At 38.1% G+C, this 15,209-nt stretch overlaps 1 protein-coding gene across 2 annotated transcripts in view; it reads right to left on the reverse strand.

The window, feature by feature from the left end:
• Positions 1–15,209, reverse strand: part of SUGCT (succinyl-CoA:glutarate-CoA transferase) — a 667,361-nt gene that overhangs the window by 587,303 nt on the left and 64,849 nt on the right. For both annotated transcript variants that reach the window (XM_057731039.1, XM_057731038.1), the window contains exon 7: positions 14,624–14,715. In XM_057731039.1, the coding sequence (XP_057587022.1) occupies positions 14,624–14,715 (92 nt within the window). The remainder of the gene's footprint in view (positions 1–14,623; positions 14,716–15,209) is intronic.

The raw sequence follows: 15,209 nt of genomic DNA on the forward strand, positions 1-15,209 counted from the left end.
AACTGGTACCTTTTTAGAAAACTGGCAGTATACTAAAGCTAAATATACACCTAACCTGTAATCCATCCGTTCCACTCCTAGGTATACACTCAAGGGAAATAAGAGTGTATCTCCAGCAAAAGACATTCAAAATAGACAAAAACTGGAAACAGCTCAAATATTCATTAACAGAGCAATGGATAAATTGTGGTACAATTGTACAATAGAGTACTATACCAGCACTGATAAACATAACAATCTAATGAACCTCAAAAAATTATGCTGAGCAGAAGCCAGACACTTAAAAACAAACATTATAGGAATCTCTTTATACAAGTTCAATAATAGGTAAAACTAGTCTATAGTAGTAAAAGTGGTTGCCTCCAGGAGGAGGTGGTATTGTTTGGGAAGAGGTACAAGGGAACTCTTTGTGGAAATATGCTGTATCTTGAAATGGGTGATGTATATCCAGCTGTATATATTTGTAAAACATCAGTGATCCATACCCTTAAGATTTTTCACTTTATTGTATATGTTATACTTCATTTTTTATGGGATTTAAATACCATTGAGGACTTCCCTGGTGGTACAGTGGTTAAGAATCTGCCCACCAATGCAGGGGACATAGGTTTGAGCCCTGATGTGGGTAGATTCCACATGCCACAGAGCAACTAAATCCGTGTGCCACAATTACTGAGCCTGTGCTCTAGAGCCTGTGAGCCACAACTACTGAAGCCCACATGCCTAGAGCCCCTGCTCTACAACAAGAGAAGCCACCACAATAAGAAGCCCACGCACTGCAAGGAAGAGTAGCCCCCACTTGCCACAACTAGAGAATGTCCACACACACCAACAAAGACCCAATGCAGCTAATAATTAAGTAAATAAATAAATTTATTAAAAAAAAAATATTGAGGGGATTGGAAAGATGGTGGCGAAGTAGAAGGACGTGGAATGTATCCCTCTCCACAGATGTATCAGGAATACATCAAAAGACACAATAATTTCCACAGAGAACCAGCTGAACATCAGCAGAAGACCTTGGACACCAGAAAGGACTGCAAAGATCCCGACATAACTGGGTAGGACAGAGGGAAAAAAAAAAAGGAGAAAGAGGAGGAGAAGAAAGGAAAGGGATGGGTCCCATACTCAGTGGTGGGGGGAATTGAAACAGAGGGGAGATTGCAGAATTCGGGGAAACATCCCTTATCTGATGGGAAAACCCCTTCTCCAACAGGGAATTTCACTGGGTCAGAAGGGAGGCATTTGGGACTGTTCAAAGAGGGTGAAACAGCTAATCTGTGGCAGAGAGGAAAGAATGAGAAACACACAGAAAGTCCGTACCATGGCTCAGCATGTCCAGACAGAGATGTGGGTTCACAGCTGAACAGGGGGTCTGGAAGCTGGAATGTGGGAACTGAAGAACTGGTTAAGGGTGAGAAACATTGTTGGCAATGGGGAGATGGACTGAGGGGACAGGAGAGAAGAAATCCGCAGCAGAGAATGCCTACCACGGAAACCTGGGCGGTCATGGTGGCAGTGCGATACTGCTGACTCACAAGCAGGGGGGAGGAGCCACAGGTGTAGTCTCTCTCTCTCTCTCTCTCTCTCTCTCTCTCTCTCTGCACCTCCTACAAACAAAGGAAGACCCCCTCTGGGCCTGGCTATTGCAGTTGACAGGGTATAACAAAAAGCCTCCTGGCAGGGCTGGCCTGGAGTGCCTGCAGCTGAGAGCCAGAAGTCCGCAGAGTGGCCCAGCTCTGGTAACATTCTTTTTGCACCTGAGCTGCCGGCTTCCCTCTGCAATAGGCACTGCCACAGCCGCCCAGGCTCCTGCGACCCAGGCAGTGTGCTACTGTTCACTCATTCCCAGGGGAAGGGGCCACTATTGTACCCTCTCTCTCCCCACACACCAGTACTTACAGATGAACAATAAAGGAGGCTCTGCTGGTCGCAGAGTAATACAAAAAGCCCAAGGGGGGTAGAAGGACACTTACAGCTGAGACCCCCAAGGAAACATAAATATTATTATTAATCCTATTGATCTGGTCCATTCTGGGGTCAGTTCTAGCTTTTTTTTTTTAATTAATTACGATCTTAGTCCTAAGTGATCTACACATTTTATAACATATTTTTTATTCTATTTTTTCTTCTGTTTTTATTTTAAGCCTTTTTATATATCTCTATTTCTAGCTAAGTTTTTTGTAGTGCTGGCTTTAACTCTTCTACCTTCTTTTCTTCTCTTTTATACATTTCTATTTTTTTCTTTTTCTTTTCATATTTCCAGTCACACTATGGTCTTCTGTTGCCCTGTCTTCTATCCTTTTTTAGTTTATTTTATCTTAATATACTTATAATCAATACTATCGGTCTGCTCTGTTTCCTTGCTTTATTCTCCAGATGACACACTGCTTTGATTTTTATTATTAGCTTTGGTCTTTATCTTCGTTCTAATTATAATTGTCTGATTTTGTTTTGGGAATCTTCAGTCTACCTGGTTGTAATCTTGCTCTTTATTATATTTGATTCTAGCTTTCAAAATTTCCCTGGATTTGTGTTTGTGTGTGTGTGGTTTGTTTTTTTGTTGTTGTTATTGTTGTTGCTTTTGGTTTTGAATTTTTGTTAGTTTTCTCTTTGACTGCCTGATTGCATACTGGGGTTCTTCTGTCAAGTCTTCCTAGTGCCTTATGTTCTGTTGGATTAGGTATTTGTATGTCTTGTGCACATATGTGTTTCTTTGATCTAGTATTTGTTTGACTCAACACTCTGCCATTAGTCTGGGGCTTGGACAGTCTTCTTTAAACCCCTTTACTGCTGGGACAAGCAACCTCTGAAGTCTGGACTACTCGATCAGAAGTCAAGTAGGAAGCTCTGGGGAGGGAGCACCGAATGCAAGATGCTAGACCACTAGGGAGTCTTCAGCCACAGGGAAGATTAACTGCAGAGAACTCTCATGGAGCCCTGTATCAGAGTCTGAGACCCGGTTTCGTCTGACTATCTGCAACTTCCAGTGCTGGATACCTCACACCAAACTACAAACAAGACAGGAACACAAACCCACCCATCAGCACACAGACTACCTAAAGCCATATTAAGGTAACAGATACCCTAAAACACACCACCTGACATGGCCCTGCTCATCAGAGAGAAAAGACTCAGAGGCACACATCAGAAAGCAGGCACCAGACCCTCCCACCAGGAAGCCTACTCAAGACACTGGACAAACCCCACCACAGGGGATAAAGAGCAGAAACAAGAGGAATTACTACTAGGCAGCATAGGGAAACAAGACAGCAAATCCTATAAATTAGGCAAAATGAGAAAACAAAGAAACACCTTGCAGGCAAAGGAACAAGAAAAAAAACCCACAAGACCACATAAATGAAGAGGAACTAGGAAAATTGCCTGGAAAAGAATTCAGAGTAATGATAGTAAAGATGATACAAAATCTTGACAACAAAATAGAGAAAATACAAGAAACAGTTACTAAGGACTTAGAAGAACTAAAGAGCAAACAGAAATGAACAACAAAATAACTGCAATTAAAAATACTCTAGATGGTATAATTCGTTCTTCTGCCTCAGCAGAATAACTAAGACAGAAGAACGAATAAGTGAGTCGGAAGGCAGAATGGGGGAAATAACTGCCACAGAGCAGGAAAAAGAAAAAAAAAGAAAAAGAATGGAAGACAGTCTCAGAGATGTTGCTGACAACATTAAGCGCACCAACATTCGAATCATAGGCATCCCAGAAGAAGAAGAAAAAAAGAAAGGGTCTGAGAAAATATTTGAAGAGGTTATACTGGAAAACTTCCCCAACATGGGAAAGGAAATAATTAATCAAGTCCAAAAAGCACAGAGTCCCATACAGAATAAACCCAAAGAGAAATACACTGAGGCACATATTAATAAAACTAACAAAAATTAAACACAAAGAAAAAATATTAAAAGCAGCAAGAGAAAAGCAACAAATAACATATAAAGGAAAACCCATAAGGATAACAGCTGATCTTTCTGCGGAAATTCTGCAGGCCAGAAGGGAGTGGCAGGATATACTGAAAGTCCTGCCAGAGAAAAACCTACAGCCAAGAATACTCTACCCAGCAAGAATCTCATTCAGATTTGACAGAGAAATCAAAAGCTTTACAGACAAGCAAAAGTTAAGAGAATTTAGCACCACCAAACCAGCCTTACAACAATTGCTAAAGGAACTTTTCTAAGTAGGAAACACAAGAAAAGGAAAACACCTACAAAAACAAACCCAAAACAATTAAGAAAATGGTAATAGGAACACACATGTCAATAATCACTTTAAATGTAAATGGATTAAATGCTCCAACCAAAAGACACAGACTGGCTGAATGGATACAAAAACAAGACCCCTCTACATGCTGCCTACAAGAAACCCACCTCAGACCAAGGGACATATAGAGACTGAAAGTAAGGGGGTGGAAAAAGATATTCCATGCAAATGGAAGTCAAAAGAAAGCTGGAGTAGCAATACTCATATCAGAAAAATTAGACTTTAAAGTAAAGACTATTACAAGACACAAGGAAGGACACTACATAATGATCAAGGGACCAATCCAAGAAGAACATATCACAATGGTAAATATCTATGCACCCAACATAGGAACACCTCAATACGTAAGGCAAATACTAACAGCCATAAAAGGGGACATCAACAATAACACAATAATAGTAGGAGACTTCAACACCCCACTTATATCAATGGACAGATCATCCAAACAGAAAATAAATAAGGACATACAAGCTTTAAATGACACATTAGACCATCTCGACTTAATTGATATTTATAGGACATTCCATCCAAAAACTACAGAATACACTTTCTTCTCAAGTGCACATGAAACATCCTCCAGGATAGATACACATCCTGGGTCACAAATCAAGCCTCAGTAAATTCAAGAAAATTGAAATCGTATCAAGCATATTCTCTGACCACAAAATCATGAGACTAGATATCAATTACAGGAACAAAAACTGTAAAAAATGTAAACACATAGAGGATAAACAATACTCTATTAAACAACCAAGAAATCAAAGAGGAAATCAAAAAATATCTACAAACAAATGACAATGAAAACTCAACAACCCAAAAACTATGGGACACAGCAAAAGTACTTCTAAGAGGGAAGTTTACAGCAATACAGTCCTACCTCAAGAAACAAGAAAAATATTGAATACACAACCTAAACTTACACCTAAAACAATTAGAGAAAGAAGAACAAAGAAACCCCAAAGTGAGCAGAAGGAAAGAAATCATAAAGATCAGAGCAGAAAGAAATGAAAAAGAATGGAAGGAAACAATAGCAAAGATCAATGAAACTAAAAGCTGGTTCTTGGAGAAGATAAACAAAATTGATAAACCATTAGCCAGACTCATCAGGAAAAAAAGGGAGAAGATGCAAATCAACAGAATTAGAAATGAAAAAGGAGAAGTAACAACTGACGCTGCAGATATACAAAAGATCATGGGAGACTACTACAAGCAACTATACGCCAATAAACTGGATAACCTGGAAGAAATGGATAAATTCTTAGAAAAGTACAAGCTTCCAAAACTGAACCAGGAAGAAATAGAAAATATGAACAGATCAATCACAAGTACAGAAATTGAGACTGTGATTAAATATCTCCCAACAAACAAATGCCCAGGGCAAGATGGCTTCACAGGTGAATTCTATCAAACATTTAGAGAAAAGCTAATACCTATCCTTCTCAAGCTCTTCCAAAATATAACAGAAGGAGGAACACTCCCAAACTCACTCTACGAGGCCACCATCACCCTGATATCAAAACCAGGCAAAGATGTCAAAAAAAGAAAATATAGGCCAATATCACTGATTAATATAGATGCAAAAATCCTCAACAAAATACTAGCTAACAGAATCCAGCAACACATTAAAAAGATCACACACCATGATCAAGCGGGGTTTATCCCTGGGATGCAACGATTCTTCAATATACACAAATCAATCAATGCGATACATCATATCAACACATTGAAGGATAAAAACCATATGATCATCTCAATAGATGCAGAAAAAGCTTTTGACAAAATTCAACATCCATTTATGATAAAAACTCTCCAGAAAATGGACACAGAAGGAAATTACCTCAACATAATAAAAGCCGTATATGACAAACCAAAAGCCAACATCATTCTAAATGGGGAAAAACTGAAAGCATTCCCTCTAAGAACAGGAACAAAACAAGGGTGCCCACTCTCACCATTATTATTCAACACAGTTTTGGAAGTTTTAGCCACAGCAATCAGAGAAGAAAATGAAATAAAAGGAATCCAAATTGGAAAAGAAGAAGTAAAACTGTCACTCTTTGCAGATGACATGATATTATATATAGAAAACCCTAAAGACTCTACCAGAACTGCTAGCACTAATCGATGAATTTAGTAAAGTAGCAGGATACAAAATTAATGCGCAGAAATCTCTTGCATTCCTATACACTAATAACAAAAAAGCAGAAAGAGAAATTAAGGAAACTCTCCCATTTACCATTGCAATGAAAAAAATAAAATACCTAGGAATAAACCTGCCTAAGGAGGCAAAAGAGCTGTATGCAGAAAACTTTAAGACATTGATGAAAGAAATCAAACACGATACAAACAGATGGAGGGACATACCATGTTCTTGGATTGGAAGAATCAACATTGTGAAAATTACTGTACTACCCAAAGTAATTTACAGATTCAATGCAATCCTTATCAAATTAGCAACAGCATTTTTCACAGAACTAGAGCAAGAAATCTTAAGATTTGTATGGAAACACAAAAGACCCCGAATAGCAAAAGCAATCTGGAGAAGGAAAGACGGAGTTGGTGGAATTAGGCTTCCTGACTTCAAACTATACTACAAGGCCATAGTGATCAAGACAGTGTAGTACTGGCACAAAAACAGAAAGGTAGATCAATGGAACAGAATAGAGAACCCAGAGGTAAACCCAAGCACATATGGGCAGCTTATCTTTGACAAAGGAGGCAAGAATATGCAATGGAAAAAAGACAGCCTCTTCAATAAGTGGTGCTGGGAAAATTGGACAGCAACTTGTAAAAGAATGAAATTAGAACACTCCCTAACACCATACAAAAAATAAACTCCAAATGGATTAAAGACCTACATGTAAGGCCAGACACTATAAAACTCCTAGAGGAAAACATAGGCAGAACACTCTATGACATCCATCAAAGCAAGATCCTTTTTGACCCACCTCCTTCAGTAATGGAAATAAAATTAAGAATAAACAAATAGGACCTCATGAAACTTAAAAGCTTTTGCACAGTGAAAGAAACCATAAACAAGGCAAGAAGACAACCCTCAGAATGGAGAAAATACTTGCCAATGAAGCAATGGACAAAGGATTAATCTCCAAAATATACAAGCAGCTTATGCAGCTTAATACCAAAAAAGCAAATAACGCAATCCACAAATGGGCGGAAGACCTAAATAGACATTTCTCCAAAGAAGACATGCAGATGGCCAACAAACACATGTCAACATCACTAACCATTAGAGAAATGCAAGTCAAAGCCACAATGAGGTATCACCTCACACCGGTCAGAATGGCCATCATCAAAACATCTAGAAACAATAAATGTTGGAGAGGGTGTGGAGAAAGGGGGACTCTGCTGCAATGTTGGTGGGACTGTAAGTAGGTACAGCCACTATGGAAAACGGTATGGAGGTTCCTTAAAAAACTAAAAATGGAACTACCATATGATCTAATAATCCCACTCCTGGGCATATACCCAGAGAAAACCATAATCCAAAAAGAAACATGTACCATAATGTTCATTGCAGCACTATTTACAACAGCCAGGACATGGAAGCAACCTAAATGCCCATCAAGAGATGAATGGATAAAGAAGATGTGGCACATATATACAATGGAATATTACTCAGCTATAAAAAGGAATGAAATGGAGCTAAATATAATGAGGTGGATAGACCTAGAGACTGTCTTACAGAGCGAAGTAAGCCAGAAAGAGAAAAACAAATACTGTATGCTAACTCATATATATGGAATCTAAAAAAATGGTACTGATGAACCCAGTGACAGGACAAGAGTAAAGATGCAGATGCAGACAATGGACTGGAGGACACGGGGTTGGGGGGAGCAGGGGGCGAAGGGGAAGCTGGGACAAAGTGAGAGAGTAGCATAGACATATATACACTACCAACTGTAAAACAGATAGCTAGTGGGACGTTGCTATATAACAAAGGGAGATCAACTAGATGATGGGTGATGCCTTAGAGGGCCAGGACAGGGAGAGCAGGAAGGAGTCGTGGGAGGGAGGGGATATGGGGATATATGTATAAATACAGCTGATTCACTTTGGTGTACCTCATAAGCTGGTACAAGAGTGTAAAGCAATTATAGCCCAATAACGAGCTTAAAAAAAAACTGAGAATGAAATACTACTCTGCCACAAAAAAGAATGAAACAATGCCATCTGCAGCAACATGGATGGATGTAGAGATGGTCATATTAAGTGAAGCAAGCCAGAAAGAGAAAGACAAATATCATATGATATCACCTATATGTGGAATCGAAATAATAATACAAATGAACTTATTTACAAAATAGAAATAGACTCACAGACATAGAAAACAAACTTCCAGTTACCAAAGAAGATAATGGGAGGGGGGATAAATTAGGAGATTGGGATTAACATACACACACTACTATATATAAAATAGGTAAATAAGGTCCTACTGTATAGCACAGGGAACTATATCCAATATCTTGTAATAACCTACAATGGAAAAGAATCTGAAAAAGAATATATACACGTATAACTGAATCATTCTGCTGTACACTTGAAACTAACAACATTGTAATTAATTATACTTCAATTTTAAAAATGGGAAAGTAAAAATAACAAAAAAACATTGAGAAAATGTTTTTGGACCTAGAGGGTATTATGCTAAGTGAAATAAGTCAGAAAGAGAAAGACAAATATTGTATGATTTCACTTAAATGAGGAATCTGAAAAACAAAACAAATGAACAAACATAACTAAACAGAAACAGAATCATAGACACAGACAACAAACAGGTGGTTGCCAGAGAAGAGGAGGCTGAGGAGAGGAGTGAAACAGATGAGGGAGATTAAGAGGTACAAACTTTGAGTTACAAAATAAATGAGTCACAGGTATGAAATGTACAGTGTGGGGAATACAGTTAATACTATATAATATCGTTGTATTGTGACAGATGACAACTTGACTTATCATGGTGTTCATTTTGAAATGTATAAAAATATTGAATCATTATGTTGTGTCCCAGGAACTAACTCATAGAAAAAGAGATCAGATTTGTGGCTACCAGGGGCAGCAGGTGTGGGGAGGGGGAACGGGATGAAGGCAGTCAAAAGGTACCAACTTCCAGTTATAAGATAAACAAGTACCAGGGATGTAATGTACAACATGATAAAGATAATTAACACTGCTCTACGTTACATATGAATGTTGTTAAGAGAGTAAATCCTAAGAGTTCTCATCCCAAGGAAAAAAAAATTTTTTCTATTTCTATAATGTTGTATCTATATGGGACAATCAATGTTCACTAAACCTACTGTGGTAATCATTTCATAATGTATGTAAGTCAAATCATTATGCTGTACACCTTAAATTTATATAGTGCTGCATGTCAATTATATCTCAATAAACCTGGGGGGGGTAAATTGAGAAAGTATACTACCAATTGTGTTTTTTAAAAGATAGGGGAAGACTCTTGTGCTTGTTTTTGAATAGAACATCTCTGAAAAGATGCAAAAGAAAAGTGATAGCATTGATTGTCTCTAAGAAGAAGCAGTTGAACTGAGGATAGAGGGAAGGAGATTTACAATGTAGACTCAGATATAAAGTGACAAAGACAAGCCTGGTTATTATATAGAGGGCCCTCTTTCACTCTTAAAAGAGTCTTGGTTTGTATGCTAAATCATGTAGTTGACATACTTATGCTTCTTGTAGGCTTAGCATTATGTGAATGTATTACCTATTCACAAATATGAAGTAAATATAATACAGTGCCTTTGAACAGCGATGTAAGACTGTTTTCCTTTTGTGTAATTATTTGTGTGTCCCTAGTTTTTAAAGAGGGAGAAAAATATCTAAGAAGCATCACTTGCAAACTTGATTTAATCCATCCTGCACACATGGACCAAAATAATCTTATGAAGCACAGCTTTCATAATGTCACTCCCCTTCTGAAAAACCTCCCCAACTTCAACGTGAGCAAAGAACCCAACTTCTTTGCTTGACCTTGAAGACTTTCCAAAGCATGGCCCCAAGTGAGTTTCCCCCACTACTCTGAAACTTTAATTCTCAGCTCTTTCATGACTGGCCTGTTGCTTTTCTCTAGGTATCCCTGTTTCCTTTCTACTTCTCCATCTTTGTTCACTCTGCAGTCTCCACTAGGAATGCCTCAATCCATCTGAATCCTATTCATCTTTCCAGGTACCATTCAACTCAAATCCCACCACTTCCTTGAAATCCTACCCTAAGCCACATTTAGAATAAGTTATAGTAATTTCTTTCCAACAGATTCCATGTAAGCCATAAATTAGATCTGGAAGATTTTATTAGTTAATTTTTTTTTAAAAATTTGAAGAGCATTTATTATACTGGGCACAAGGACATAAAATTGAATAAGAGGCTTTCCCTACCCTGGAAGTTCTCACAGAAATAGCTGACGAGTGCCACCAGACCACTTCACCCCCTCAGCTGCTTACAAAAAACCTACTTCACTATCAACATCACACGTGTAGACAAACACACACCCAAACACACACCCACACACATACACATACACATTCCCCAGCTCCAGGCCTCTGGAATCATAAAACTCAAGAGCTTTCAAAGGCTGTTTATTCCCAAGAAAGGGTTAGAAATTCTGTCTCACAGTTCTCTATACTGCCTGCTATATAATGTCACACTTAATTTTATGCAGTTTTCTAACATTTTCTAACTTTTCCATTAGTATATATCTAAGCTAGTCAACCAAATTGTTACTTATAGAGTAACTTATTAAATTCTTTATGGTATGTAAAACAATACCATACACATATGGTCAATACGTCTTTTTCATTGATTGATATAATTCTTGATGTTTAAATGTAAGGTGAATTATTACTTAGAACACATATTACATATGTCTGAGTCATTTACTTTCCAGAATCCTTCATACTCATTGATTTCATTCCCAATCCACTCTCCATATTCCCTATGCATTAAAAAAATTAGATAGATAGATAGATAGATAGATAGATAGATGATAGATAGATAGATATAGATAGATGATATCCCTTTTGCATAATAACTGGTTAGCATAGAGCGATGAATATAAAAAATAATGGAATATGATTTTGTTTGAAGCACAAGATTATAACATAAACATAATATATAGACCTTAACAAGTCATTAACTTCTGTCAGAGTCTATGCAAAAGGATTTTTAATAATAACACCTCTCATAATGTTTCCAAGTGTGATCCACAAACCATCTCCATCAGAAGCACTTGGAGCCATCATTAAATATGCATATTTATCGGCTGTACCCACAAAGCAGTATCTCAGAGGGTGGAGCTGAGGACTCCCCAATATATCAAGCAACTGCTGAGTCTTATGGGTACTAACTTACATTATCTATACATGTTGTACTTTTACATTCTACAAAGGCATTTTATTTTCTCTTTACAATATCTGGAAGAGGAGCTGTGTGAACATCACTTACAGATGCACTTCACTGAAACAAAGCAGCTACTTGGTATGTTCAAGATCACACAGCACAGTGCCAAGTATTCATTTATTCACTCATATCAGCATTTATTTATCAAGTTCTTATTAAGTGCCAGGCTCTGTCTTAGGCATTGAGATACAGCAGTGACCAAGCAAAGACCATGGTCTCATGAGGCTTATATTCTCCTGGTGCCCCTTTTAGGCAGCCAGGTAAACATTACGCAGGAGTGAATGAGATAGAGCCAGGCCTCCAGACTCTTAGTTGAATGCTTTTTCACTACAACAAATGGTCTCTTTACTACAATGCAACCTATCATATCAATAGCAAGCATAAGCAAGATGCAAATACAATAAAAATCAGGATTCATTTTTCAGGCAGCATGGAGAGTGGCTATAGTACAGAAAGTACTGTATATAGCTAGAAGATGTAAAGCAACCGGGGTTCAAAGTATGGCTTTAGCGCTTTACATACCTGGGCACAAGTTACCTAAGCCCTTAAGCTTCAGTTATAGAATTTATCAATACCTACACCTGGAAGGATCAATGTAAGAATCAAAACATACAAGCATATGTAAAACATCAAGCATGGGTCTAGCACAGTGCAGGTACTCAACATCAATTCTCTTTTTCTCCATTATCAAATTTAAATTTTACCCAACAATATCACAGCATTACCTAAAAGGCTAGATTTTAGATTTAGTGGAAGGCAACTATAGCTAGTTTGTTTAAATCTCATCACAAAGACTGTTTTCATAAATTTTATCCTATATTACACATTTAGCCGATGCCCCTTTGGGATAAAAATAACAATATGAGTCCATTATAGAAAAACCATGCATTTTGAGTTTTCTCATTATAATACTAGTCTATACTCTGGGAATATCACTTATTTTCCAGGCAGAAATATACTACATCATCATTACAAATATGTATATATGATAATGTATCTTTTCTTCTCTTCAAACTATTAATATAATAGGTCCATAAACAGTAAGTTCCCGGCATCTCCAACCTCATTCTCCCCCTTCTTTGCTAGCTCACAATAATCCAAGGAGATTGGCTCCTCGACCCTAGCAGACCCTGCAGCATTTAGCTGTCATGCATGGTGTGGCCTTCTAGTCACCAGGTTAGTGCTTAATTGCATCCCACCTTAACTATCTGGCTCTCAGAGAAGCCTTCCCCGACCGACCATCCTGACAACATTAGGCTGCACTGAATAGGGTGATGTTAAGCCTGGGTTCCAATCAGTCATCTGACAACATGGAGTTACACTACAGCACAAATACACAGCTGGGCAGGTAGATAAAAGTCCATATGCAACATGATATAACTGGCAATAGTGCACCTGCATTGGCTGGTTAAAAATATCAGCCAGGGCTCTCAGAAGTGATCCTTTCTGTGGAACCTCTGCCGAGGGGCTTAGTGAATTCCCATATACTGCTGATAACAAGGGGAGAAACTCCTTAAAGAGGGGATCCCAGCATGGGCTGATTCTCTTCAGGCTGCTTTTATCCTCTGCTGTCAAACCACATTTTGCAGAATCTCTGGAAGTATTACAGTGGCCTGAGGCGCAGCTGTTATATACATTAACAGTATCCTGTACTCTTCTTCAGAGCTCTTTTTTACTTGCTTAATGTTTCTCTTCTGTTACTGTTTGTCCTCTCCACTTAAGGACTGTGCCTACCTTGCTGCCTGTATAATTCCCAGTACCCACCACAGTTGCCAGTGTACACAGGACTCCCTCTGTATATGTACAATAACCATTCATTGGATGGGTGAGTTGAGAAGTGAGAAGTGTGTCCATGTGAAAGAAATACAGTATACAGAAGCTGTTTATTTAATGTAATACACATGAAGTACATAAAACAATGCTAGACATGCAATAAGTGTTCAATTAATGTTGTTGTTCTTTGCTTAGCCTGAGGAGGGTAACACAAGAGGTGAGTTACCGACTGATAAATGCTAAGGTTGAGCACACGCTGTGTGGTTATCCCTGGCAGAATATAGCACAGTGCACTAAAGGAGTAATCCTTCACCTCAGTTGTTTTTGAGTTACTTCATTTTAATATTTGAATATACGAATTTAAAAGTCCCATATCTTTTCACATATTCACAATTGAGTACAACACCATTAAAAAAAACCACTCACAAAAATAAGTCTTATACATATAAGTACCCCTCTGGGAAAGGGCTCCAATGGATGGAAAGAAAATCAGTGCCCTTGAATATTCTAAGGAAAAGCCACACACATTCTTCTAAGACTTTGATCTAACCATCCACATTTTGGTCATCTATATACTTTTGGGGAACTTCCTATCACCAATAGAGAAGGAATGTTGGCATAAAATCAAGTAATTCTTTCACTGTCAGAATCTAATGCATTTAACAATCAGACACAACTACACCTGAGCATTAAGTAACAAATTTTAAGATAAACAACCACTTGTAATATTCCACAGGGAAAAAGAAACCCTCTGCTATGTGTGTACGTCAAATGAAAGTACTCTGGTAGAAATGGGCATCCCCAGACTAGCCTAGACAGCCACTCTACTTCACACAAGGAACATTCCTAAGTCACATGAAGGTGCCTTTACTAAGCTTAAATAATGTAATACATACAGAAAACATGTTCACCACTTGATCTATTGCTTCTTGCTAAAAAAGATTGTTATTTTCCATGGGGCTATAATGACATTAAGCCTCAAGTACATTCATAATAAACATTTCCATTTTAAATGTTATTCACTTTCCGTGGTTTCTTCCTAGAATTAACTCATGTTTAAGTCTACGTGGTTAGTAAAGATGAAAATCCCTTTGGAATAAAGAGGGGGAAAAATATGAATATTCTAATGAAGGATACCTACCTCAGGCCCCGTGATGTGCATCAGACCAGAAACAGCAGAGGCGACGGCATCGTACCCAGCTCGCTGAGAGAGTGGACCTGTCTGCCCATACCCTAAGACAGCAAGGGTAAACAGGTTCAGCACCACCCAAGGAGAGCAATAGGACAGTAGTGTGTTAAAACCATTTGTATCCAGAAATTCTGCAGCATTTTGTTATTATTAGGTCTATACTATCCCATGAAGGAGGCAGTAAAATTTAATTATGGTGTTACACCCCAGAAGGTTGCAAACTGGTGATTTGTGGGCCAGATTCCCCTTGCACGAATGTTTTGTCTGGCCAGAAGAGTGTTTTGAAATGTTGTTACTTAGTTTCCAACATTTAAAGATCAGGAGATAGCACATAAAATACAAATTTCTGGCTTTTCTTGAAAAACCAGAAAATACATTCAAAACTAGGCTCACATTCTCATATGGCAATAATCAGAGTTAAGTAATAGTTCTTCCCTTTACTCAGGGCATAAATTCTTCAATTTGCCACAGTCTCCACCCCTCCTTAATCCTTTATGCTTCAGTCTGATTCACTCATTAACTTACCTTTCGGACTCCA

The sequence above is a fragment of the Hippopotamus amphibius genome, chromosome 4 (assembly GCF_030028045.1).
Source record: "Hippopotamus amphibius kiboko isolate mHipAmp2 chromosome 4, mHipAmp2.hap2, whole genome shotgun sequence".
In the NCBI taxonomy this organism is placed as follows: Eukaryota; Metazoa; Chordata; class Mammalia; order Artiodactyla; family Hippopotamidae; genus Hippopotamus; species Hippopotamus amphibius.